General features: G+C 50.2%; 1 protein-coding gene and 1 pseudogene across 2 annotated transcripts; one reads left to right on the top strand and one right to left on the bottom strand.

Annotated features, from left to right (window-relative positions):
- Positions 1-1,347: 1,347 nt before the first annotated feature.
- Positions 1,348-25,305, bottom strand: POU6F1 (POU class 6 homeobox 1). 2 transcript variants are annotated; one of them, XM_053917830.1, is made up of 12 exons: positions 24,926-25,305; positions 23,967-24,072; positions 16,012-16,106; positions 14,195-14,390; positions 10,146-10,267; positions 9,024-9,249; positions 8,241-8,494; positions 7,435-7,563; positions 6,594-6,797; positions 4,440-4,581; positions 3,728-3,896; positions 1,348-2,743 (listed from the first exon to the last, which is right to left on the bottom strand). In XM_053917830.1, the coding sequence occupies exons 3-12, from the start codon at positions 16,057-16,059 to the stop codon at positions 2,398-2,400; spliced, it is 1,836 nt and encodes a 611-aa protein (XP_053773805.1). In that variant the 5' UTR covers positions 16,060-16,106; positions 23,967-24,072; positions 24,926-25,305; the 3' UTR covers positions 1,348-2,397. The 2 variants fall into 2 exon arrangements, with proteins under 2 accessions (XP_053773805.1, XP_053773804.1); XM_053917829.1 differs by lacking the exon at positions 24,926-25,305 and adding an exon at positions 24,715-24,800.
- LOC112318599 (swi5-dependent recombination DNA repair protein 1 homolog pseudogene) lies at positions 16,438-17,981 on the top strand (annotated as a pseudogene).
- Positions 25,306-27,267: the final 1,962 nt, after the last annotated feature.

Genomic DNA, 27,267 nt, shown 5'->3' with positions numbered 1-27,267 from the left:
AACAGAAAACCCACCTCAGGGCCACAGGTGCTTCCTGGGGTGAGGGTGGGTGGTTCCCTACGGGTGGAAGCAGGAGATTGTAGGCTGGTGAGCTCTGCTTCGGGCACATTTCAGAGACACCCTGTGCCCTCCTGCCTGGGGAATTCAGTCTGCAAATATTCTGCCCCCGACACTGTTCCTCTGGAAGACCCACCATCCTCCCTGCAGAGGAGAAAGTGGTTTAGCTCTAGCCCAGCCTTCGGAAGACGGATTTAGAGAGAGGAGCTGAGAAAGCACAGCCAGCCCTAATTTAGATCAGCAGTTCATTATATTCTCCTGCCCTGACACCAGACAGATGGTGTCCTGTGTGGCCACTGCCATGGACACACCCTGGATTATTTGTTACTCCCTGGGCACCAGCCGTGACCCACCTGGAAGAAAGTGCATCTGAACTCAAGTGCTTGAGGGTGAGAGCCTGTATCTCTCAAATTTATTGGAGGGTAAATCACTGAATCTTTAACAAACTCCAGTACTTTATTACTGAACACTTGTTTACAACACCCCTCCCTTCATCTCATTGAGTCAGGTTGATAACCCTGAACTTCAGTGTGGAACCTCCCCGCTTTGGAGACATTTTCTCCTGGGAAGCTGGGGTAGGCAAGATGCCCACCTGCTTCCTCACTACCACGGCACTGGGGCCGGTTTGTTGGTCCCAGTACAGTGGGGCGGGAGTGTGTGCATGTGGCACTTCGACATGCAGCTGTCTTCCCGCTGGCAGGGCTACTGAGAGGGTGGCCATGCTGGCACTGCGGGGCCTGGGAGGGACCAGTTGTAGGCAGGAAAGGAAACAGCATGCCAGAGGAAGCTAGGCTAGGAGGTGGCTGCAGTGACCAGCAGAGCTGGTGACAGGCCCTCACCTGGCAGTTGCCTCCTTGGGGTGTATCATGTGAGGGGCAGCGGAGGGCAGCTGCTAGACTTGGCTCTGTCAGGACAGGAGTAGTGAAGGGGGTGGATGGTGGCTGACCCCTGTGACTCATGGCCCTGGACAGATGGTCTACACAGCAAGGCTGGGCTCATCTAAGCAAACCTCTTAGTACTTGCTGACTTCCTGGAGTCACATGAAGAGTTCCAGGAGTTATCCAGCCACACTGAGGCTGGGAAACTCAGGCGCTCGGATGAGCTGCCAACCCCCGAAGTGTCATGGTTACCCTCTCTAGGGGCAAAAGCCATCCTGCTCCAGGGGTCTTCTTGGTTCAGTGGAGCACTGGGGGGATTGCTTATTCAAACACAGGGTCTAAGACTCTGGACAAAATAAGATTTCCCCTCCAGTATCCAAGGCTTAAAGTGACAAAGAAAGTTAGAGTTAAGTCACCTTCCACAAGTGACCTTCCTGGGTTGCCATCTGCTCTTTCTGGATGTTGGCCTTTCTCCCAGGCCTTGCTGTTCAGTTTCTTGTTTAATTTGCCCCTTCTGAGAAGGCCCCAATCCAGGGTTGGGGAACAATGTGAGGACAAGAGAAAGAGCCAGCATATCTTTCCTCATTTTTCTCCAAGGTGCCTTCTTACTGGGGCAGCAGATTTTCCAGGCTGCAAATTCTCTTAACCCACCCTGTTCTGGGAGGAGATGGTCACGGATAGAGATTAGATTAAAATCTGGAAGAATGGCCTTATTTACTAAATTCCTGACCTACCACAGATCCAGGTCAACTCCAGGACAGCTAGAGTTCACTGTTGCTTCCTTCCAACATGGATTACAAAAGAAAAGGTTCTGCTTTAGTGCAATTTTCCTCTATAGGAACCAGGGAGAGGTGGGAGAGGAGGTGCCATGTTCTGGCCCCAGGGCTGTGGAACCTTCTTACCTGGAGGTCAAGGCAGACACTGAGTCTGACCTTCTGAGCAGCACATCACACTTTTCAGAACTGTGTCTCTTAGGTCCTTTCAGGGGACAGAGTGCCTGCAGGCAAAGGGGGGTGTTTGTGGTTCTGTGGACACACTGCCACACCTGCCACACTTACACAGGGAAGGAGAGAAGAGAGGGTGGGAAGAGAATGCCATCAAAAACAAGAGCTAATGACCAGTCCTTAGGGGCTGCTACAGCCCTGCCCCAAGACAGGGCAGAATGCACTCTTCAAAAACCACGTTAGCAAAGTGCTTCTTTAAGTGACACCACAAATTCCCTCCCTCGGCAGGACCAGCCAGAGCCTGGCACTCTCGGTGGGCTCCTCTGCCCTCCCCACGGTGTGCAATGTGTGGGGGACAGGAGGGAGGCCACTGACGCACGTGCACACGGTGGAGTCTCAAGATCCGGGACAAGCACAGCCACAGGTAGCAGAATGACAGGTGCTGTCATGGCCGCGGCTGCAGCAGGGTGCCAAGGGACAAGTACAAAGTGCTGGAACACAGGGCTGGGGGCTGAGCCCTAAGGGATCTGAAAGACGTTCAGCTTGCTGGTGTTCTTGAGTGTCTGGCGCCGATTGCAGAACCAGACCCGCACAACCTCCCGGTCGTAGTTGAGCTCCTTGGCAATCTCGGTTATTTCCTGGCCTGTGGGCAGTGGGTTCTTCTCAAAGTAGGCATTGAGAGCCACTATGGCCTGGGGGGTGAAGGAGGTGCGGCGTTTGCGTTTCTTGGAGGGCTCCCCTCCCACAAACTCCATCAGGTTCTGCTGGCCTTCCTGGTTCCGGAGCTCGGCTTCATTCAGCCACTTCTCCAGCACCGGCTTCAGCTTCTGGGCACTCTTGGGCGTGATGTCCAGCTTCTCGAACCTGCAGGTGACCCAAGCCCAGGAGGGGACAGTGAGAGTGTCTTACCCCCCATGCTGGATGGGAGCACTCTCCTCGAGTTGTTGCTCTTCACCACCCTTGCCAAGCCCCCCCCTCCGCTGCCCCAGGCAAACCCAGATTTCTCAGACTATCCAGGGTCCCAGGTCATAGTGGAGGGACCATTCCCATGGCCTCAGTGCAGGAGTGCAGTGATAACAGTGCAACCACTACTTGAACAACCATTCCAGAACTTTCACCAAGGGAGGGCCTTTCAGGTGTTATCTTGCGAGGCCCCCAGAGATGGCGAATGGGTGTCATCAGTGCTGTCCTCCAATTACCCTCTCCTAGCAGCGTCGCTAAGTCAGACTACTCTTTCTGGTGGAGTCCGGATGTGACTACGGAAAGCCCACCATGGCGCTGAGTCTGAGTCGCTGCAGTCTAGCTGCGGAACCGGAAGGCCGACGAGCCCCTCTGGCCACCCCTGAGCCATGCCCTCACTCTTGTTTGGAACCCTCTGCTACCCCTCCTGTGGTACCGGCACCAGCACCAGTCTGTACACTGAACAGAGAAAGCCAGCCGCCTCACCTGCCAGCCATGCCTCACCAGGCGGGGAGACAGAAGCCTGGTAGGGGCACAGTTGAAAACCAAGTCAGAACTGAAATCCTCACCTTTGTGACTAATTTTGCAAGCTGTACTCCTTTCTCTCTAGGATTCCCGAATGGATGAGTGTCTTGGCACCCCAGATAAAGACTATGTGTCGGGAAATGCTCAGGATTGGAGGATAAATATCAGAGGCCCCTCAGAAGACCTGATCAGTCTTTGGCTCCCCCAAGTATCCACATCTCTCCTTAAAGCAGCCTTCCGCGTTTGGAAGAAGGCAGGAGCAAGGCAGAAGAATGAGGTCAGATATCCAGGTAGGTATCTGTGAATACCTAGTGGTACTGGGCACCTGAGCAGGCCCTAGCCTTGCCTAGGAGCCTTACTCACCGGCAGATGGCTGACTGGCTGTAGGCCGGGCCTTCTGTTGCGGTCAGAGCCTGCCCCACCTGGGTCTGTGTGAGGCCCAGGGACAGCCGCCGGATCTTAAAGTTCTTGGCAAACTCCCGGATCTCTTCTAAGTTGATCCCGTCCTCATCCAGACTTGGGGTATGGGGCTCTAGGCCAGAGGAAGGGACCAGGGGTGAGTGCAGAGGACAGATAATCATCACTGCTTATCTAGCCTATTGGCCTGGCCTGGTGCAGAGGGGTGGGGACATTTGGCAAAACACCTGTGCACCCTTAAGATCTCCATTAACCTTGTCCCCAAGACAAACAAGACTGGGGGAAAAGGGGCCTGGACCAACCTGTCTGGAGGTAGGGGTCTATTTTCAAGTTCTTCCAGCTCTAACTGCTGACCCTCCCCATTCTCCGTACTCCTGGACCCCAAGCACACTTGCTGGCCATCCACACTGGTCAGATACTAGGTTAGAGACCGTGGGAGAGACAGTCAATGGCTTGGCTAATCAGAGAAACAGCCTCTACTCTCATCATGCCTAGAATCCAGCTCGACAGGAATAAGAAAGGCAGTCCCTGACATCGCGCGTCTGCCCTTCCCCTTTGGACTCCAGTAAATTTATACGGAGAGCAACATCCAAAGAGGTCAGTGTGTCCAAATAAATGCCTCTCCCCTTCTCCACAACCTCCTCCAGGAGCCACTTACTGGACACCAGCTGGCTGACAGTGGGGGTCTCTGAGCAGGTAATTGGGATGGGAGCAGAGGCAGATGGCTTGGCTGCTGGGGCTGGGCTGGCGATGACCACAGCAGGCGGGGGCACAGCTGGCGTAGGCTGGATGGGCTGCACCTATGAGAAGAGAGCCAACAAGCCCCTACTGCCCACCTGCCCAGCTCAGGGGGTTGGAGCCCCTACATGGGTCAGAGACAGGGGCACAAAGAGGCAGGATGTCCACACTCCCACCTGTGCCCCAGCAAAAAGCAAGACTAGAAGCTACTTCTTACCACCCACCCGATGATAATGACCTCTGAAATAAGCACACAGCAACTTGTCCCACCAAGCTGGAGCCTCATGGCCACCTGTGGCACAGGCAGGTCCGAGGCTCAAAAGGTTCAGTACCCTTGGTCAAAGCCCCAACAAGCGCCCCCTTGAGATAACTGCTCTCAAGTCTCTGTCCTTAGAGGAGAAACCGAACCTGATTTCAGAGCCTCCCAGGCCCAAACATCCATGAATAGGGAACAAGCAAATGATGCCTGGGACCCCCCTACAACGAGACACTGGGCAGCCATTTAAAAGAGCCACGTATCTCTCTCAACTGCTGACAGGGAGCGAGCTCAGGGTCATAGCGCTAAGTGGAAACAAAAAGGCAAGGGAAAACCAGGTTTTATGGAATAATTCTTTTAAAACATACGTATGAATTTCCAGGAAAGAAAAAATAGAGGTGGAATTAAAAGGGATTTTTACTTTTCTACACTACATATAATCTTGGAATTTTTATAAAAATCATGTATTATTTATAATCACAAGAAACTAACTATATGAAATTAGTATTTTTAGCATTGTGCTTTTAAAAAGCTTCTGGAAAAGTTCAGATTTTTCTAGGATAGGTCCCTTTCTCTGGATTCTACCTCTTGGTAGCTCTCAAGTCCAATCCTTCTTGCTTCTCAGGGCCTTAGGCTTAGGTCAAGTGCCCTGCCTCTCGCTAGAACTGTTGAAGCTGCCTGCCTCCTAACAGGTGATAAGGACTCAAGTCTCACCACAGTTCAGTTCTTGGCTCCGCCTGCTGACAGGAAATTGTTTAATGCACCTTTAATCAGCCGTTTCCTGCTAAAAACCCTTCCATGAACTCTCACTAGCTAGCTCTTAATAGCGACAACAATAAAACACTATTTTTCAAGTTCTTCCTGTGTACTAGTGTTAATTGCCTATGTGCGATATGTCCTTCATACTCATAACCTTCTGCAATTGGTCCTCTTGTAACCTCCACTTTCCAGGTGAAGCTAAGAGGTCATTCACAAAGCTGGGAAGCAGCAACCACGTTTGAGAACCATGGGCCTCAACACCTGAGAAGGGGTTATAAAGGGGAATTCTTGGGCCCCACCCAAGACCTTCTGAATAAGAAAGTCTGGGACGGGGCCTGGGAGTCTGCATTCTAACAACCCCACTCAGGTTTGAGAACCCCTGCACCCTATACGCTTGCGATTTCCTAATGGTAAAAGACTCTCTCATCCAACTCATCCCTTAAGATCAGTTCAATGCCCCTTCTCTGTGAAGCCTTGTAATGAACTTCGCAGGCTGTTGAGAGCACCCTTCTCTGGGTTTCCTTACAATGCCTCATCGTAGTCTCTGTCAGGCTGCCTTGTACTTGTCTCCAACGCTGAGCTACCTAAGTCTTATTCATCTCTGTATCTTCAGTACCTGAGATACAGTAGGCACTCAAAAACTGCTCCTAGAATGAACAAATAAATGAATAATCAAAGCCACAATAATTGAACTGGAGGGGTGGAGGGTGCAGGAGGAAGAGGGAGGGGGTGAAGAACTACTCTCCCAGGGCTTTTCCAGCAGTTTGTTCACCCTGGAGCTGGTGAAGGCCCAGCTTACTTCCACAGCCTCCTCCCAGGCCTTCTCAGAATGGCACTCGCCTCTGAGGGCACACAGATGAGTTGTCAGTGTGGTGTGCGGGTAGGGGTTGGGGCGTGTGCAGTTTCCCTGGGCAGAGTACGTGTGACTCATGTGAGCCTTCTTTCCTGGACCTTCCCTAACTTTGGGGAGGTGTCCCACTTTCCCAGGGGCTTCAGAGAATAACCTTGTCCTGCCTGCAGTCATGCCAGATGCCCCAGCCCCAACCCCAGCCCCTGTACCTCACTCTTAGCAGGGGACTCAGGCGTGCTTGGCTTCCGGACAGCCACAGGTGGAGGCAGGGGGCTGCTGGCCAAGGTTGCAATCACCTGGCCCTGGGCATTCAACAGCAGCTGGGGGGTCACAGCCTGGACCTGCAGGCTTTGGGCTGGTGCCGGGGCTGCCACGCTGGCCGAATTCACTACCCACGGGAGTGTTCCAATAACCTGGGAGGAAATAAGGCAGGGACCCTCAGTGTGAGGGCAGTATCCAGCTCCACCCCCCACCCCAAATCCCCACACTAGCTTGGGAAGGGACTTAGACAAATCACTTAACCCCTATGGGCCTCAGTTTCCTCCTCAGTCGAGTGCAGGACTCAGTCTGGGGGCTGCTTCCCTTATCCTGTCTGCAGAGCTGTGACGAAGCAGGAATGAGTCTGCACGCGGGGTCAGACAGACCCGGATGGGAACCCCGCTCTGCCCCAGTTTAGCTGTGTGGCTTAATTTCTCTGAACCTCAGCCTTCTTCCCTGTAAAATGTTAACAAAAGTCTTTACCTAGTAGATCTACACCCAAAATGAAGTGAGATGATGTATGAGAAATCACCTAGCACAGACCCCGGCCACAAAGTAAGTGCTCTATAAATGAAGTAGGTATTCACTTCAACTAGAGCAGGCACCTACCTCCAGGCAAGGTAGTGGCTCTGCCCCTGCCTGGTCTCAGTATCAGCAGAGAGCTGCCACACAGGAGATGGGAACAGCACTCTGACACCCTGTTTGAGATTCTGTGACCTTCAGCCCGAGTCCTGGTCCTCTAGCCATCTTCTCCACAGCCCCCATCCCTCAGCCCTGGCTTTGACCACTTGCCTGTCCCTGAGCACTGGTGAGGATCTGACTGCTGATCCCTGGCATGCTGGGAATGGCGTTGGCAATGACTGGAGTTGCAGTGAGGGAGCCCAGGATCTGGGTCTGTCCCCCGAGGGACGCAGCACTGATCTGTGGGTGGAGGAAGAGCCTTTCTCAGAGGCGGAGGGGACAGAAAGAGCCCAAGGCAGAGGGAAGAGGGCTCAAGGCATTGGGGTGGGGAGGTAGGGATGTGGGGCGGATATATGGGAACGTAGACTGCAGGCCCACATCCACCTGCTGAATAGCATCCAGGGCTAGGGATGGCAGGGGGTCGGCCAGGAAAGGTGGGGTCAAAGCCATGGAAGAGTAACTCTGGCTAATCTTTCAGGCCAGGCCTGGGAGGGTAGAAGGGCCAGACTGGAGTGGTTAACATGATTCTAGTCACATCTAACAGCTCCACTGCCAAACTAGGAGCCACAGTGGATGACACTGGCAGTGGGCTGTGAGCCTCCAGCTCCACCATAGTGACAGCTCACAAGTTTGCAATCCCCAGACATCATCCCACCCTCCAAGGCTGGTCCAGTGGTTCAGGCTCTGGAGAATTTGCCCAGCCCTCTTAGCAGAGGTTGTCTGCTCTCGTTATCTGGGATGGATGGGCTGGCAGCTGCAAAGAGAAGGCTTCGGAGGGAGCCCATCTCAGCTGATGTGTTGGAAAAGAGCCATACTCAGGGGACTGGTACTCCACCTCCTTCCTCCCCTGTCAGTTCTACCCTTGGCCCAAGATTCAGTCCATCCCTGGTCAGCCCTGGGTGAGGGCAGCAGCTTACGATTCCTGGGCTAAACGCAAAGCCTGTGGGCTGGAGGGTGATCTGTTGGGGTGTGTCCACTGGCTTGGGGGTGGGGGCAGCGGCGGTGGCAGCAGTGGGCTGTGGTAGAATGGCAGGCGTGGTCTGCAGCAGCGGTGGGGCCTGGAACAGCGTCTGGGGCTGAGCTGGTGGCCGGGGCTGGGCGGGCGAGGAGGCCTGTACCGGTGGGGCAGCTTGCACAGGTGCCGGGAGAGCGGTGTTCAGCACGGCAGCTGCTATGGAGCAAGGCAGAGACAGAGGTGCTCAAATGCCTAGCTGCAGCCCAGAGCAGCTCCAATCCCAAGGGATCTGGCACAAGAACGAGAGGGGGTTGGGGCAGTGGGGCAGGGGGACAGGCAGCTGTGACTCCCTTGATCCTTGCGGGGGGTAGCACAGGCCAACATCTCTCATCCCCCCTCCCTTGGGCCTGGAGATGTGTAGGTTCAAAACCAGAAGTTGCGTCTTCTTGCAGTCCTTCTCAGGAGGCTGGTCATAGGGTGAGTTCTGGCGTGGGGGGAGAGGGGCAGTCTTAGACAGTTGGCTGAAGTAAGACAGGCCTGCTGGGACAGCACAGTGTCACGGCCTAGAGTCCCAAGGTGCTGCAGCAGCTCATTGGCTGGGTGCCTGGGACACCGGATCCAGACTCCAGGGCTGTCGTCCTGGGCGGGCTGTGGGTTCTGAGTCCAACATGGCAAGCCCATGTGCACGAATGGTGGTGGTGAGTGGTGGGGGGCCAGGTGCAGTCCTGGGGAGAGTTGCCGTTACCTTGGAGACTGGCTAAAGGTGGCTTGAAAACTCCCCCCGTAGGAGAAGCAGCGGTCAGTCCTGGGAGGGCAGCCACGGTTGCTGTAGGAATTGTCCACACGGCCAGCCCCTGCTGACCAGCCACTTGACCTGCAATACTGATGGGGATAAGAAGAGGTTGAGTAACTGCCCCTGCTGGAACCATAACTCCTGTCAGAACTGTGGCTAAGTTTTCCTGAGTCAAGACCTGCAAAAGCAAACAAGATTTCAAAAAGAAAAGAAAAAATAAAAAAAAATCAACATTGACAGCGCAAACACTGGGTCTCTCAGACCCAGTAGAGCACAAACAAAGCATTCTGAGGGCAGTGGGGGAAAGGCCGCGTGAGGGCGGGGAACAGACAAGCCCGGGCCCTAGCCGGAGGCTCGACCTTGAGGGGGGTGCCTGACCAGACTATCTGCCTTCAGAGAAGCCGCCAAATCAAGGACAGGACCTGACCCTGCTCATGGGACAGCCAAGGGTGCGCGGGCCTCTTCCACTACAGAGTGCTGCCTCCCAGGCTTCCCTGGGCCCTCACCCACAGGACCAATATTTTATGGCCAGAAAGCAGGGGCCAGGGGCTGATGGAACCAAACAGTCAAGGGCCCACAGAGGCTTCCAAGAAGCTCTGAGGGAGGCTACCCTTGATGAATGCCTTGGAAATCTGTGATTACGGTGAAAGGTCCAGGGAGCTCGGCTCTCCTGGAGGATCCTGGAGATGGGTCACTGTGCTGTGGGGCTGCCCCGGGGCTCTCCATGAGGACTGTGAGCGATGCATTAACTCTTCCAGGCACCCACTGGAGGAACTGACAAGGGTATCACTCATTCCGTCATTAGATAGATAGATGGCCTGTGGCATGAAAGAGTTAATGTAACTCTACAGCCCTTGCTGGACCCTAGGAGGTTGACTGCCTGGCAAACGCAGACCTACTTTTCCTAGCAGGCCTCATCTGGGGCAGGGGAAAGGCCGGGGTGCCTAACAGGGGACTCCTTCCCTCCCTCCCTCAAGCCATAGCCCCTTCCCTATCCTGCCTCATGTATTTGCCAGATCCCATGTCTTGCTTCTGCCCACTGCCCTTTGTCCAGGTCCCAGGGGTGGCTCTTACCTGGGGGGCAGCTTGTACAGCCAGTGGCGTCAGGGTCTGCGATGCCTGAGGCTGGCTTGGGGCTTGGCTGAAAGTGGCGACAGCGGGGACAGGGCTCGAAGGGATCTCTGGGAGTGACTTCACTTCATGTGGCATTGAGAGAAAGGACAAAGAGTGAGCCTGGTGTGAGCAGAGGGGTCACCAGACTAGAATGTCTTGTCTGCAGCTTGAAGTGGCAACTCTCAGCCTCACATTGTGTTTTTGCACGACCCAAGACCCATCACTGGCTTTCCCTGGCCCAGAAGGCAGCCTCCCGAATGCTGCTAGTAGTGACACTAGGAGACTGGAGAGCCTGTGCCAGATCTAGAACGTAGGCCCTCTTCTTCCCACACTTAGCTGAAGAAAATGCAGGCCTACGCACAGCTGGGTATCAGTCTCTCACTTCCTGGCTCTACAGAACACTGTGGAGAACCTGTCACATAATCAGTAGAGGGGCCTGAAGGGAATGTGCCTGGGAGGCAAGGGCCAGACAAAATCAGTGGGAGCAGCTTCCCTCGGCTCATCCAGCAACTGGGCCATTGCTCAGCCCATCTTCAGGCTCCTTTTTGGATGTAGGTGCTGGCTCGGGGAAGAGGCAAGGCCTCTGCAGGGTGCAGTCCTTGAAATGACAGTCCCTGAAAATTGGACATGCGTTTGCCACACTCAGGATCACAGCGGCTCTCCGGGCCAGGTAGCTTTCCTCTGCCAGTCCCTGAGGTCTGAAGTCTGGATGAGCTGCTTCAGTGAGCTTCTAAAGGAACTTCCCGTGAACCAAAGCTTTTCATCCAGCTTATAGCCTCCTCTTGCTGCCCTGATTTGTCAGGTATTGGGGACCTCCACGAGGAAGCCTCTTCAAAGCCACACAGTGAGGAAAAGGGTTATAACTTTATATATGGTGAGACATTAAAGGGAGCCTAGGTATTGGGTGATGGGTATTAGACCAGATCAGTGGCCTCTTAATACTGGCTGGGCATAGATGTCCAGGCCCTAATGAGTCTGCATGTCTGAGAGTGGAGGCCAATTACCTCTCCCCTCTCTTTTTTCTTTTTTCCTTTTTTTATTTTTCAATTTTAGCTGACATTCCATATTATATTAGTTTCAAGTGTACATCATAGTGATTAGACATTTATGTAACTCACAAAGTGATCACCCCTAGAAGTCTAGCCCCCCTCTGACATCACATGTAGTTACTACATTACTGACTACATCCCCTATGCTGTGCTTTACTTCCCCGCAGCTGTCTTTATAACCGGCAATTGGTACTTCTCAGTCTCTTTTCTTTTAAGCTCCCTTGTGACACAGCACACGGCCCCAGTGGGGACCTCTGAATGAGATCACCTTCCAGCCCTGTGTTCCCTGCCCATATTTTACTCCGGAAAGGCACCACGCTACCTCCGGACTATGCTGTTCATAGGACATTATTAAAAAATTCAGACTGTTTAAGGAATTAAAGAGACAAGCAAGCAGCAACAAAAGCCTTATAAAATGCTAAGAGAAAAACAAAATGGCAGATTTCTCTCCCCCATGGAGGGGAGATACTTTTCTAACTACTACTAAAAAAAAAAATCAGAGAAAATAAGGATAATCTGAACCTAGAAAAATTTAAAAAACACTGCATGACGAATAATAAACAACTATAAAAAGGAAAGTGAAAAACAGGAACCTGATAAACATGAATGATAAAAGCTTACAATCCAAAGGAATGAAATATTTGTTTTATTAGAATATATTTCCAGCCCTGGCCACGTGGCTGAGTTGGTTGGGTGTCGTCCTTTGATTCCCAGTCAGGGTGCACGCCAGGGTTGAGAGTTCAGTCCCCAGCGGGAACATGTACAAGAGGCAACTGTTTCTTTCTCACACTGATGTTTCTCTACGTCTCTTTCTCCCTCCCTTCCCCTCTCTCTAGAAATAAATAAATTAAATCTTTAAAAAATATATATATTTCCAAAGTAAGACTGAGGGGTCCAGGATTTTGCATACACTTAGAGCCTCTGTCACTTTCTGCTAGAAAGCTTTTCAGAAAGACTAATCCACAGAAACATCAGCAATGTACCTGTTCCTCCACCGCATCCCCCAATTTAGCGTTTGTCACTGTTGATTTTTCCTGCTTAACTGGCATGCAGTAGCTCATAGCCAATTACTTTTTCTCTCATTGATAGCAAGATTTTGTACTTTTTCATGTGATGACTTCTTCTTACATAAATAATTAATTTCTCTTCAAAAGGAATTTGAGTGGACTATACCTCAAAGGAAAAAAATATTCAAAGGACCAATACAAAGACATTCAAAGCAGCGCTGGTTATGACAATAACAAAGCAGACAGTCTGACAATGGCCAAAACCAGAACAGGTTTGTGAATCTAAGTCACAAAGGAAAAGGGCATCCGCAACAGTGTGGTGGTCGGCGCCACACTCCACAGTCTACCCTCGGTGGCCACAACGATAAGAGCGTGTACGTGTGACAAGGACTGGGTGGTAATTAGAGTGCCATGAATCACTAGATTTTTTTTCATCCTGAAAAAGGTTTCTATTACTTAGCTTTGTTTTGTTTTAAGAGGAAATGCTTCTTAACACTGCATATCTAGAAAGGTCCCATTAAGTCCGCAATCTAAGCCGGCAGCTTCTTAGGAAGTGCCATCAAAATAACGTCCCTTGCCTGTCTGACAATAATTAACATTCCTTTACAGAGAAAAATTCCGTGGAAGACTTATTTCGTGAAATACCAGCTTCTGGGAGAAGATGCGTGCCACCATAGACGCTCGTGCCAAGGTGTAAATAGTTGACTTAGGGTCTATTTCCAAGAGCAGGTTTGGATAAGGAGCAGAATTAAGACACCAGAAGAAATGAGACATGGAACATCCTTAAAAGGGTAAAGAGGGAAGTCAAGACACTGTGGATGAACCCGGGAAACCTCTCAAATTTTCTGAAAAAGGGCTTCACCCCCACAATGGAAAGGAATGAAGGGTGGTTGAGAGAAAGAATCCTTGTCTTTCCTGCCTGCTCTGCAGGGCCCTGGCCCCATTCTGGCCTCAACATGGAAGCAGTGCATTTCCAGGCAAGGGCGGGGGGGAATAAGCCAGGTTACTAGGGTCCCAAATGAGTCCACACACTAATCTGTACGTAGAGCAATGGATGTGAGGTCTACCAGTTTCCTGGTTGAGAAGTTGCTGTTTCCCCGAAGCCTGTCTATTCTCATTTGCTATCTTCTTGGCTCCCTCTCTTAGCCCACCCCCACCAGCCCAGATCTCCAATCTAGGGAAGGGAAGATAAGCAGAAGGCAAGGGGTGACGAATCCTGATGTGCTGGTGGAACTGGCAAGGGAGGCCCTAGGCTTCTTGCAAAAGGAGGTGTCTATTCTGCGAGGTGTTAATGAGGAAAGTTCCTCATTGAAATGGTGCCCTCAGTGAAATGGCCAGAAAGTAGTGCTGGTACCAGCCCAGCCTCTAGAACAGCCCTCCTGCGGGTAATTAGGGAAGACAGTGTGGATGGATGAGCCATATCCATTCCCGTGTAAGAGAATCAAGCTCAAGCCCTCAACTCATCCTTGGAGGACAGTAGAAGTAACCTCACCAGGCTTATCTCACACCAGCCCAGCTGGCATTCTGCAAGGTACTATCTAACCCACATCCTTAGTCCTGGGTAGGTAAGATGCCCTCCCATCCCCAGCTTCTGGGACCTTCCAGCTTTACTACAGCAGGTACTAAGTCGGAAGGGCTGGCAGGACCCTGAAGGTCTAGTCCTCTCTGCACAGGGCCCAAGGGTCTGGTTTAGACCTAGGAGCCCTATCTGAGATTTGTTCAATACTCTTAGCTGACCCACCCCAGTTTACATCTGGAAGTGACTGAAACCAGAACTAAAGTTCTAGGGACAAGGAGTGCAGGGCAGCCCTAGCAGCTGGCCAGAAGTAGAGGCCATGGCCAAAGCTGTCCAGTGGGGAGGAAGACAACAAGACCCTAAAGCCATCTAGGTGCCAGGGAACCACAGGAAGGGACCCAAGTGGAACCCAGCCAGGTGGGGGCAACGGCCTCGTACCAGTTGCCTCTGCAGAGGAGTCTGGGTTGTCCCGCCCAGCTTCACCAGCAGGTTCACTGGCTTCAGCAGGGCCTCCACTCTGACAGCCCTCGGTGGCCACAGCTTCCAGTCCTTTGCCCTCCTCTTCAGCAGGGATCTGGGCATCTACACCAACTTCCAGCACGCGGATGGTCTCATGGCCTGACATCACGATGACCTGCAGAGAGAGGATGGCACACTGCTGGAGGAGGGGCCGATACAGAGCCCCCTTGGGGACTGGAGCTCTGGGTATGGTTTGGGTTAGAGAGGAAAGGGAACCTGAGGATGCAGACTTCCTGTCTCAAGGACTGTGTGCTCTGTGACAGTTCCAGAGCTTGGCGCAAGCTGCAGACTAGGAGAAAGTAGGCCCCGGGGCACGGGGGGAAGGGCCTGACACTAGCTGGAAAAAGTCCCGGAGCCAAACCACTTGGGGATATTTCCATTTGCTGCCTTTCTTGGACTCAGTTCAGGGAGTGGTGAAAGGTCTATCCTGCAGCCTTGCAAGGATGTCGTTTGGCTACTAGGGTATCGGTGTGGGCCAACGAGGGCTCTACCACAGTATCCACAGCTTAAGCTGGGCCACGAAGTGAATCCTGCTGCACGACCCTTGAAACCGTACAGAAGTTCCCTAAAAGGTAAAGCAGTGGAAAATGAATGCTCCACAATGTTGAGTAAATTTTTCAGCTCATGATCCCTTTATTTCCAAAATTCTGGGGTAAATGCCAAGACTTCCCTACAAATTAACTGAAGACATAGCCTCTCGTCCCATGCCCCTGGACTGGAGCTTGTACCCGTGGGCCTGTGGTGACAGTTGTGCCATCTGCTGTGGGCCTGCTCTGACCTTGAAGGGAGCCTCTGTGCCCCAGTGATGCGCGAGGCCCCTGGGCCTCCTCAGAACAGGATCCTCTCCCCCTGCTCAAACAACCAGCACTCGCTCTTCACCTCCGGCACTGAAATGCTTCCAATCGGGCCATTCAAACATCAGGGACACTCTGTACGTTGAAAGCTCTGTGTCCGGCCTCCCTGCATTTGTCCTGTGCCTGAAGCCACCCCCACAACACTCTCCTTAAGCCTGAAAACTGGATTCAGCCAGAGACTCTGCTGCAAAAAGTGACAGTGTGACCCATTAGGGGAGCTGGAGTAAAATAAACCTCCAGAAGCAATTGCCTTTTTGACTCAAACTTGACCCATGAGGGACTTCATTCCCATTCCATTCTTTTTTTGTTTGTTTGTTTAAGATTTTATTTATTTATTTTTAGAGAGGAGAAGGGAGGGAGAGAAACATCAGTGTGTGGTTGCCTCTCGCTCACCCCTACTGGGGACCTGGCCCACAACTCCAGCATGTGCCTTGACTGGGAATCAAACTGGCAACCCTTTGGTTCGCAGGCCAGCACTCAATCCACTGAGCCACACCAGCCAGGGCTCATTACATTCTAAGAGCTGTTAATCTTTTTTCTTCTTTTAAAAATTACATAAGTAATAAATGGTCATTGAAGAAAAATTAGAAAATATATATAAACAAGAGAAAAAAATTAGGAGCAAATACCCAATATTCAAATCTTTCCCCACATAAACTTATGCATGTGTGTATATTTCAATGTTACTTTTTAAAGTCACAGCTTAAATCCCCAAACGTAGACCCTGAGAAATCCTACCTGGCAAGTACACCTGGACAGGTGAAGTGACCATGAACTTTGGTAAGAAACAGACAATGAGAGGCTCTGTGGGGTCTTCCTACTTTCTGACACCCCTTTCTCCATCACCCTCACTCCCCCACCTCTTCCTGCCCCAGAAAGTACCTGCTCATTGACAGTCAGAGATGACTCTGGGCCAGCTCCTGGATCCATGGTCACTTGTCAGGGTGGGATGGGGATCGGCCCACACCTAGAACATCCTGTGGAGTGAAATGGGATGGGAAAAGCAAAGGCTGATATGACACAGTAATACAATTTCCATACCATCTCAAAAAGTCAGAAGTAGAATGGGAGGAAGAGAGAGAAGCTAAGTTCTCTCAAGAATTTGTAGACAGAAAGGACTCTAAGGGCTTTAAAACTAAAATGTCTTGCTTCCTACAGCAACCCAGGAGAACCTACACTCAAAAGAACTGGGGTGACAAGAGGAAAGAGAGGGGCAGGCATCTGTCCCTGGGAGTTCCCCCATCTACTGGGAGAGAAGACTCAGCAGAGCCCAAGGCAACTCTGACCCAGACACTCAGAGGCTCAGACATGGGTAAGGAGCATTCTGGGTGTCAGAGTGCTTCTCAGGGGAGGAGTCTGAGCAGACTTCCTGGAGGAGATGGTAAAGACAGCATTAAATTAAAACAGCCTCAAACTTGAATGTGTACAGTCATCACCTGGAGCACTTATCAAAATACAGAGCCCCAGATTCATCCTGAATAAACATTCCCAGAGCGTCTGATTCAGCAGGTGGGTCCCACAGAATCAGCACTCAGGTGGTTTCATGGCGGTGACCTGAGGCCCACACTGGCCTTTCACACCAGGGCAGAACAACATGCGGGTGGCAGAGCAGCCTGTCAAATGCAGTGAGGAGTGGGAGAAACCCATGTAAGAACAGGTTGTCTGGCTGGAGTCACAAACCATACAGTCATCAGAAATAAAAGGAGTAGAGGAGACAAATAGGTTTGGACACATATAGAAAAGTAGGCAATTAACTTTTATTTTGAGTGCTTACTGTGCTAAGCATTTTTTGTAACCAACTCACAATCCTGTACAACCATCACCACTATTTAGTTCTGGAATATTTTCATCATTCCCCCCACCCCACTCCAAAATCCCATTCCCTGCCGCCCCCCAGTTCCTGGCTACTACTACTTTGCTTATTATCTATGGGTTTTCCTAGTCTCCATATTTCATATAAATGGAATCTTACAATACATGGCCCTTTGTGTCTGGCTTCTTAGCAGAGTGTTTTCAAGGTTCATCCCTGTTGTAACGTGTACCAGTACTTCATCCCTTTTTATAGCTGGGTAACATTCCCTGGTGTGGGTTTGCTGTACTCTCGGAGGCTGGCTCAGGGATAGGTGAACCCAGATTTGATTTCCAAGGTGGACAGTCCATCAGACGCAGCTGTGACTTTACCTAACCCACAGGCCTGCGTTAGTTCACCGCCTCCCCGTATAAGCAGGTCAAGAAAACAATCTATGAATTCAACACTTAGAGAATGATAAAGGAAAATACGAACTTCATTTAATCCCTGTGACAGAGTGGTACAACATCTTAAAGTAGAGAATGAAGAAAACAATCAGAACTTTTCAGAGAAACCAGCATCTTCAACAGAATAAAAAAACAGTTTGAAATTTAAGAAAATTTTGAACACATAGACAGTGAATTAAAAAAAAATCTCTATATTTGAAAAATACCTTCCAGAATATCAAATGCTGTGAATCTCAGTCACTTGGTACTGGGTCACACAATGGCCTCCAAATAGATTTTATGAGTCAGAATCTTTACAAACAAGAATCAAAGGAAGAAAAGGCAAAACTGGTGTAGCAGGTTCAGGAGAAAGAAGACCTACAGAGGCTAAAACTATAGTGGCCAGAACATAGAGGCCACAGAGTGACCGGTCGCATTTGCGGCTGCTGCTGATGAAGAAGTGGCGAGGTCGGAGCTGGGGCTGAGAACAAGAAACGCAGTTCTACTGAGGCCACTAGGGTTATCAACATAACGGAAATGAAGAAAAACTTATAGGTGTTTAAGTCATAGTTTTTTCTCTGGAATATCTGTGAGAATCACCATATAATAAAAAAGATGCGTATACATTTTAAAGAGATGATTAAAAAAACACTAAGGCTTAGAGTGGCAATTTTCAACCTTTTTCATCTCATGGCACACATAAACTGATTTCTAAAATTCTGTAGCACACCAAAAAATATATTATATTTTTTGCCAATCTGACAAAAAAAATTAAGTATAATTTTGATTCATTCACACTGAACGGCTATTGTTGTGTTGGCTATTGTCATTTTTTAATTTGACAATCTAAGGGAAAAGAGGTCAGTGCCCCTGGCTAAATAGTCAGGTATTGCATGTTTTACAAATTCTTGCAGCGCACCGGTTGAAAAATCGCTGGCTTAGAGAGAGATATCCTAATAATCGTCAGTTTAGAGCTTGGTTCTATAAACCAAGTTCTAAAATGAAAATTTAGTATTTTGAATAAATATGACAAATAAAACAACATTTAAATAAATATTTAAAAATGTAAAAATAATTTGGCCAATTCTGGTGAAAGCTGGGGGTTGGGGAGCCAGAGCCTACCCAGAGCCTCCTCTTTTGCCTTCTTTCTCCAGTGAGCTGAGTTTGAAAAACACCCGAAGCAAACCTGGCAGGGTACCTTGCTCGGCTAACAGCTGGCTCACTTATCCCAGGCTTTACTGTGCTAACATCTAAAGATGCAGGCAACCTCAGTGGGGAATGAACGGCGGGTGCTGAGGCACATGCCAAAACCTAAAAATCCAGAGGCCCAGGACCATACAGGTCTTTCAGAGGAGGGGACCGAGATGAGTTAGGGACCTGGTTCTATTTACCATTCTCCTTTAGGAATTGCTTTAGGCTAAGGGCAACATTCCAAGACAGCCAGAGGACCACTGGGAAATCTCAAACAAATCAGAACCCCCTAAAATAGCCTGAGATCATATAGGAAAAAATCTGAAATGCTTCGTCCTTCATTTATTCAACGAACATTTCAGGGGGTACTATATGCTGAGTGTTGGAAATACGAGAGGGGGAAAACACATTCCCCAGCTTCGTCAAGAAGTCTACAGCCTCGCATGAGAGTCAAGGAAATAAAAACATAACGACAACACAGTGTGCCAAGGGTCATGGTAGATGCCTACGGAGTGGTAGAGGATGCGCAGAAACGATGCCCCACGAAGTTTTGCGTGGTCCTTTCCCCTCTGTTCTAAAATGGCATGTGTTTCAGACATGAAATTTTATGTATGAAGAATCTTATGCCATGTACAGGAAAATGGCACTTATATGGGATCCAGACTTTTAACTCAGACTCATTTCTGTGGTTTTACTCCCTTACCATTTCATGTGGCTGAGGTTTTCAAGGCGTAAAACACCTTCCCAATATACAGTCATTTTGCGGGGTGGAGGGTACTCTGTGTGAAGTTAGTCGACTCCAAGGAATGGCTGCTTGAGCTGAAATTAGTTTTACTGATATCCAGTTGATAAGAAAGTCACATTTTTTTTTAGGGGAAATTACATTTCACCTTTTTTGTATAATTCTCACAGGCCAGTTTGTTTGCAGACATCAGCATCTTCAGCTCCACACCACTTTGATATTTAAATTGTGCACCCACTCACCTTCTGCAGAGCTGCCATTCCAACAGGCCACAAAGCACAGGAAGTAGGAGATAGGTACAGACCCGGTAGCTGGGGCTGAGCAAAATGGGGCAGACAATCCACTCCTCCCCTCCACCCCAGACTGACAACCACCAAATCTAAATCTTGTTTGGCCTAATCTGGGAACTTTAGATTTATATATCCAATGGCCTACGGGTTGCTTATATCATCTCATAATCAACAAATTGAAAATCAAACTCCTGATTTCCATCCCAAGTCTATTCCACCTACATGCAGCTTTCCCCATCTCGGTAAATGAAAGCTTTATCCTTCCAGATTCTTAGGCCAACAACCTTGGCTTCATCCTTGCCTTCCCTCTTATCTCACATTTACTCCTTTAGCAAATTTTGTTCGCTCTCCCTTCCAATATGCCCAGAATCCCCCTCTTCTTATCACTATTACCTGGCCCATTAGTGTGAAGGAACACCACATGCTCTTCTGCACACAAGTATTACTTGCCCTGTTCTTTTTTCCTTTTTAAAGAATTTATTTATTTATTTTTAGACAGAGGGGCATGTGGTCTTCCTTTAGAAGGGAGAGAGGAAGAGAGGGGCAGAAACATCAATGTGTGGTTGCCTCTCGTGCATCCCCTACTGGGAACCTGGGCCACAACCCAGTCACGTGCCCTGACTGGGAATCGAACCTGTGACCTTTTGGTTTACAGGCCAGCACTCAGTCCACTGAGCCTCACCAGCCAGGGCTACTTGCCCTGTTCTTAAATGGCCAGACTCCAGGCAGTCTGCCACCTCTTTCCAGCTGTCATTTCCTGATGGACTTTCTGTACATCCTCCCCCCCTTCTCCATTTTTGGCCCCAGGACACAGACTTCCCTTCCCAACTGGTGAAGAATAATAATCACTGCTAGTTTATGAGGACCCAGACCCTTTACACATAGTATCACAAGTGAGGACCCTCTAGACAGCTTGCTTTCATGTCTCAGCTTTGGTATTTACTAGCTATGGGACTTGGGACAAATGATTTAAGCGCCTCTGTTGTTCATCTGTAACAGTAAGAGTAATAGCACCTACTTCGGAGGGTTACTGTGAGGATTGAATAAATTAATGCGTATAAAAAATTTAGATCAACGCTTGGCACTTAATAAGTGCTCAGAAAATGGTAGCTATTATAAAATTTTCATACATTATCTCATTTCAATTGAGCATAGCAGTTAAGAACCTAGGTTCATCTCTCAGTTTCACCATTTCTTAGCTGGGAAGCCTTAAGCAAAGGCCTGACCTTTCCATGCTTCCCTCGCCATATCTGAAATGTGGATGGTGCTGTAGTAAGTTGTATAAGGGCTCAATAAACATGAACTATTATTATTCAGCTCTGACACCAGCCCCATGAGACCACAGAGCAAACACAAACTGAAGCTGGACCAATAGTATGACTGTCCACAGCTGGGCAAGTTACCTCTCTGTTTTTTCAGGGATCAGTAATAAGAGAGCTTGCCTTAGAATTATTGTATAGAACACTAAGGACGATTAGCTATTATTACCCCCATTTTCACAAAGGAGAAAGTTGAGGATCAAAGGAGGTAAAGGGATAGGCTTCAAATCCCAGCCATGAAATAGCTGTGTGATCTCGGGTGGCTGATTTAATCTCTCTGAGGTGTAATTTCCTTATGTTTTAAATGGTGAATAAATGGGCAAGCCTGATGGGGTTGTTATAATGATGGTATAAGATCATGTAACCAACATGCTTAGCATGGTGCTCTTATTATGATCCCCATTTTTATCTGCAGGGAAATGGAGACAGAGAAAGCCCAAGTGACTTTCCCAAGGGCACAGGAGAGGCAGTGGCCAATTCAAACTTCAACAGGTGTCCACCTGCCCCAGACCCCTACCCTCCTCACACCACACCCTGCCTCCTCTCGGAAAGTGGAATGAAGGCTGATAGAGGCTATTCTGGCACCCAAAGATTGGGACATCTGGAAAAAGGTGGCTTTCAGACCTTCCCCCTCAGACCCTGGAGCCCTGGGCAGAGATGGCGGCTTGCCAAGCTGGTGGTAGGCCGGCTAGGCACACACACAGGGGCTAGAAGGAAGGGAAAGGGACAATGATAGGGAAGGAGTGAACAACTTTATTTCCCCTCTTCCAGCATACCATCTGTAATCTTAGACATATCTAGTCAAACAGTAACGACTACTTTTATAAGGACAAAGTTAGGGTTAGTTTATCCCTCTGCCCCCTTTCCCTTGTGCCCAAACTTGATTCATCCCAGGCAAGGTGAAGGGAGGAGACAATTAAAATGTGAAAAATAAAAAGTAGGCGTGTTCCCTCCCTGGGCTGTAAGTTCCAAGAAGGCATGTTTACTTACCCTCATAGCCCAGTGCCTCGTGTAATACCTGGTACACACCAGGGAGCTGATGACTATAACATAGTGTAGGAATCAGATCATATCGCTTGGCCTCCTCCTATTTCCTACGCTCCCCCTCAAACACATGTTCTATTTCATATCTTTTGCCCCTATTTCCATTTCTAGGGCTACCTAAAATGATTTCAAATACTACTGGGTTCTGGAGAACCCTGCTCACACTTACCCCATCCTAATGTGCCTGTCATACTCCTCCCCAAGCCTTCCTTCCCCTGGCCGGTTTCTCCCAGGGTATCACTCCATCTTTGGCCTCACTGTCCTTCATTTTGACACAGAAGGAGCTTGGTGTTTATTTATTTATTTTTTCCCTTATCTCCCCCAGAGCTTGGTGTTTAAAGGCAGAAGACCCAAGCTGAGTACTGCTTCTGCCCCAAGTAACACCCTCTAAGTCTCAGTTTCCTTATCTGTGAAATGGGGCTAAATCACACTACCAGTCTCATGGATAATTGTGATGATTAAATTGATAACATTCATGGAAGGCACTTAGAACAGGGCCTGGCAAACATTATGTAATTGTTACTGCTGCTGCCATTATTTGTAATTGAAATAAGCATGCATAAAAAATGTTTTTAATTATAAAGTGCTATAAAAATGTAAAAGATTATTATTATGACTTTATCGTGAGTAAATCCCGGGGAGTGGCAAATGATCTAATCTTGTGTTCCTTAATAATGCAGAAAACCCTTAGAGGAGCAATTTTTTTCTGACTTTTTAATGGCCAGGTAGTGCCTCCAAGAGAAGAAATAGCCCATCTCACACACACGTCACATCACGCAGGGTTATCTTGTTTGCTCTCATGTTTATGATCTGCCTGTCCCCCTAAACGGAAGCGAAAACTCCATGACAGAGGAAGTTCTATCTGTATTGTTTTGAATGTGGCTCACAGTAGGTATTTCTGTGGGACCAGTGAACAAATGAATGGAGTTCTACTGCAGATAGCAAAGTGCCAGGTCACAGAAACAGCACAGGGGCACCGGGACTTCAATCCAAAGGGAACCCTGCATGGAATCACTCCTCCGAAGGCACTGCCCGTCAATCAGTGTTGGCTGCCTTGGACGGCCAAGACCAGGGTAGGGGTCGAAGCGTCCATGAACAACTGACGGCCAGCCCTCTACTTTTGGAACAAGGATACAGAAGAGCAGATGAGGCTAAAATCTCTGCAAAGAACTTCTTTCATTCGCCCAGGAAGGCTTCCTGACTGCGCTTGATTTCCCCTGCCCAGCAGCTGAGGCTATTCTGTGCAGGTTTTAAGCTTCCAATCATATCTGAACGAGGGATCCCAACGCTAAAGTGAAGGTTACTAGGCACCTTGGAGCTCCCTTGGCCTTGCCAGGTGAGAGTGCCCAGGGAGCATATATAGGGCCCATTATTATGACGATTTATTAATAATAATATTGTTATTAAATATTTATGAAGTACTCATGCTCTGCTCGATGGTGACCCTCCAACCTTTCCAGCAACGCCAGGTCCCTAATCCCGAGTCCCACCAACCCTCCTGGTGTATTGTCATCAGATAAGAGTTGTGACAGGTCGCCTCGGCCGCCTCAGCTGACCTTAACCGCTGGGAACCCAGGCGTCCGGGTTCTCCCGTGGGGCAAGAATCCGCTCCTGGTCGCCACGGGGTCTGTGTGCAGAATGCGCTCTACGGTGTGCACCCTACCTGGGCTCCAGGAGCAGAAACGGGGAGGGGCCAGGTGCAAGCTTCCTACGGGGTCCACCTGGCGGCCGCCCCCGCCCCTCCCGGGGTCTCCGCCAGTCCGCAGACAGGCTTGGGCGCGGCCCGGGGCTCTCCGGCCCCAAGCGGGCGACCGCGCGCTGTCCCAGTCCCAGAGCTCCCGGCCGCCCGGCCCAGCAACCTGGCGCCCCGGCCCCGCGGCATTTTTTTCTCTTTATCATAAATATATAAATTATGCTAATTACGGGCATTGCATATTAACCAAACCCGAAACCTCCCCCGCCCGGCCCCCTCCCCCTCCGTGCAAACCCCTCCCCGCCCCGGACCCCGCTACTTACCGGAGCCCGAGCCCGAGCCGCCTTCGCCCCGGGTGCCTGGTGGCCACCGATTAGAGATTCATCTCACAGCCCGGGCCGGGAGGCCGGGGCCCGGGGCGGCCGCCGCCTGTAGACAAAGAAGCCAGTGCGGCTTGGCTCGGCTCGGCTCGGCCCGGGAACCGGTCGGGACCCGCCGCCGCCCCCGGGCCCCCAGCCTGGGATGGACAGAGCCGGAGGGGACTCCGCGGGCTGCAGCTGGGCGGGGGCGGGACGGCGGGGAAGCGGACAGGGGGAGCTGGGGTGGGGGGGCGGTCAGGTATATATATTTTTCTTCTTTTTCCCCTTCCACGGCCCCCCCTTTTTCCCTCCCCCCTTTTTTCCCTCCTTCTGCTACTTGGATTTTTTTAGCTGCTGCGTCATGAGCATAATTTATGCAAAGAGCTTTGCCGCATGCTGCACCGCGCTCGCCAGCCGCCGGGGGCGGGCGGGGAAGGGAGGGGACCGCGGAGCCAGAAACCGGGGGTGGGGGCGGGGAAGGGACCCTCAGCCACCGGCCGCGTCGCGAGGCCCCCGGGGGCTCGCTCCCGGGACCGGGATGGAGGGCCGGCGGGGCGGGTCCTGCAGCCCCCTCCAAGGCACCGCGTGAGGCCGTTGCGTTTCGGAAGGTGCGAGAGCGGAGCGGGAGCACGGGCGTGCGGACTGGGACCCTGAGCCTCAGTCCCTCCAGCCTAGGACGGGGGCGGCGACGGCTGCGACTCCCAGCAGCCACCTTTCGCTCCCTAGGTTAGTCATCGGCCCTTCTCCACGTTGAAAGTCAAGTTCGCGTCCTTTCCCAAGCCTCAGGCCGGGACGCCACCGCGAGAAAGGAGAGGGAAGGCAGACGTCGCCCCGCCGGCGTCGCACCCGGGGCAGCCGTGCCGCGTCTCCATCTCAGGCAGGGGACCCAGGTCCGGACGCTTCCCGCCACCCCGCCACCCTACCAGCGGCGGTGGGCTGTGCAGTCCGAAGACAGCTTGCCTGCGTCCTTGTCCGAGAAGACAAGGGAATGTAAAAAATAGACAAAAGTTCCGCGGAATGGAGAAAGCACAAAGTCCGCTTTGGGGCTGGTAGTGGTGGGAAGGGTTGGGCTCGTCTGGAGGCTCTGGGCGGTAGGGGAGGGGACGGGGTAAGAGGCAGAGTTTGAGGGAAAGCAGATTGGAGGGGCCGTTGACTCACGGAAGGCGGAGGGGTTGGGAGAACCGAGAGGAAGAGGAGTGAGGGGAGTGGAACCGGGGAGGAGGGAGGCTCTGCACACCCAGCGAGTGTGGATCCCCGCGTTGAGGCAGCCTGCTGGCGGCCTAGGCTGCCCACCCCGCCCCCGTCGGTGGTCTCACGGTGAGACAGGCACAGTGAGTTAGAGGGAGTGGAGCAGCCCTCCGCAGATGGAGCCTCAAGCCCGCTGCTAGAGGAACACTGCGGAGGAGGGGAGGAGGGGGCGTAGGCCCAGGTGACTCCAGTCCACCGCACCCTTTGCAGAAAGTCACTTGCAGTTTGCCCACACCCAGGGGGCCCCTCTCACAAGTTTCCCTCTTGAAGCCTGGCGCCATCATCATTTGCCTGGCTGACAGAGCTCGGGGTCTGTCAGCTTGCTGTGTCCATCTGGGGGTGGGGAGGTTCCGCTGATGCCAGATTTATGAGAACTGATGAATTAGGAGTAGAATATTTAGGTTTTAGTCCCAACTCTTTCACTAGCAGTCGAGGCAAGTAATTCAACTTCTTAAAAAGGAGGGTGCCTGACTGGTTTGGGCATCCTCTTGATGCTTCTCTCGCTCTTTTTCTCCCCCCCTCTGCCTCTCTCTAAAAATCAATAAATAAAATCTTTAAAAAGAATAAAATGAGAGTAATATCTGCAATCACTACTTCTCACGGTTAAAACATTTTTTAAAAAAGATTTTATTTATTTATTTATTTATTTATTTATTTATTTATTTAGAGAGGAAGGCCCTGGCTGGTGTGGCTCAGTGGATTGAGTGTCCGCCTGGGAACCAAAGGGTTGCTGGTTCGATTCCCAATCGCCCTGGGTTTCGGCCACTTCCCCAGTAGGGGCGCGTGAGAGGCAACCACAACCATACATTGATACTTCTCTCCCTCTCTTCCCTCTAAAGAGAGAGTGGGGAGGGAGAAGGAGAGAAACATCAATGTATGAGAGAAAATATTGATTGGTTGCCTCTCCCATGCGCCCCAACGGGGGTCCTCGCCGGCACCCCACCCGGGCATGTGCCCTGACTCCTGAATAGAGCTGGCACAGAACTGGCATCAACCCGTTGACCCTTTGCTTTGCAGTACAACGCTCAACCAATTGAGCCATGCCGGTCAGAATCAAAGGGGTTTCGGTAGACATACAACCTTTAATTTATAGTGTATAGATTTCTGTGTTGCTTGAATATTACTCTTTAAATGTTTTGTTGGGGTATGACATGTACACAGTAAAGTGCACAAATCTTAAATATATACCTCGATGACTATACATTGTATATGTAATCACCACCCACAATAAGATACAAAGCATTTCCAACACCTGGGAAGCTTCCTTGTGCCCCTTTAGAGCTGATAAACTCCCAGTGACCACTATTCCGATTTTGGTTTGGTTTGCTGGTTCTTGATTGGTTTGCTGGTTCTTGAACTTCATATAAATGGAATCAGACAGTATGTTCTCCTTTGTGTCTGGTTTCTGTCACTCAACAGATGTTTCTCAGATTTATCCATGTTGGGTCTAGCAGTATTGTTCTTTGTTATTGTGTATATTTCATTGCATAACTATGCTACAATTTATTCATTCTACTATTGTTGGGCATTGGATTGTTCCTGTTTTTGTCTTTTATTAATAAAACTGCTGTGAACATTCCTTTACAAATCATTTGGTGAATATATGCACTTATTTCTACTGGGTAAATACTGAGGGGTGGAATTGCTAGATTTGGGGTATATGTTTAACTTTTGTAGCTACTGCTAAATAGTTTTCCAAAATGTTTGAACCAATTTATGTCCTTACTCGTAATGTATGAGAATTCTAGTTGTTCTATATCCTCACCAGTACTTTCAATATAGTCTTTTTTTTTGCAAGGTTGCAATATAACCTTTTTGGACTAGTATATATTTTATAATCAAAAAAGTCAACAATATAAATATTTCCAAGGGTGGATAGGGAGAAGCTGTCACTCACTAGTGGCTTCCTTCTGCTTTTCATGCCAAATAAAACTCTTCAGCAGAATCCTCAGCCCAGCACATTTTTTTCCCTTCACTCCCACTTCCCATGCCTTCTGAGCCTACATTTATTTAAAAA

This window comes from Desmodus rotundus, unplaced genomic scaffold, assembly GCF_022682495.2.
Source record: "Desmodus rotundus isolate HL8 unplaced genomic scaffold, HLdesRot8A.1 manual_scaffold_335, whole genome shotgun sequence".
NCBI classification, from domain to species: Eukaryota; Metazoa; Chordata; class Mammalia; order Chiroptera; family Phyllostomidae; genus Desmodus; species Desmodus rotundus.
This window is presented reverse-complemented; position numbering and strand designations above follow the sequence as displayed.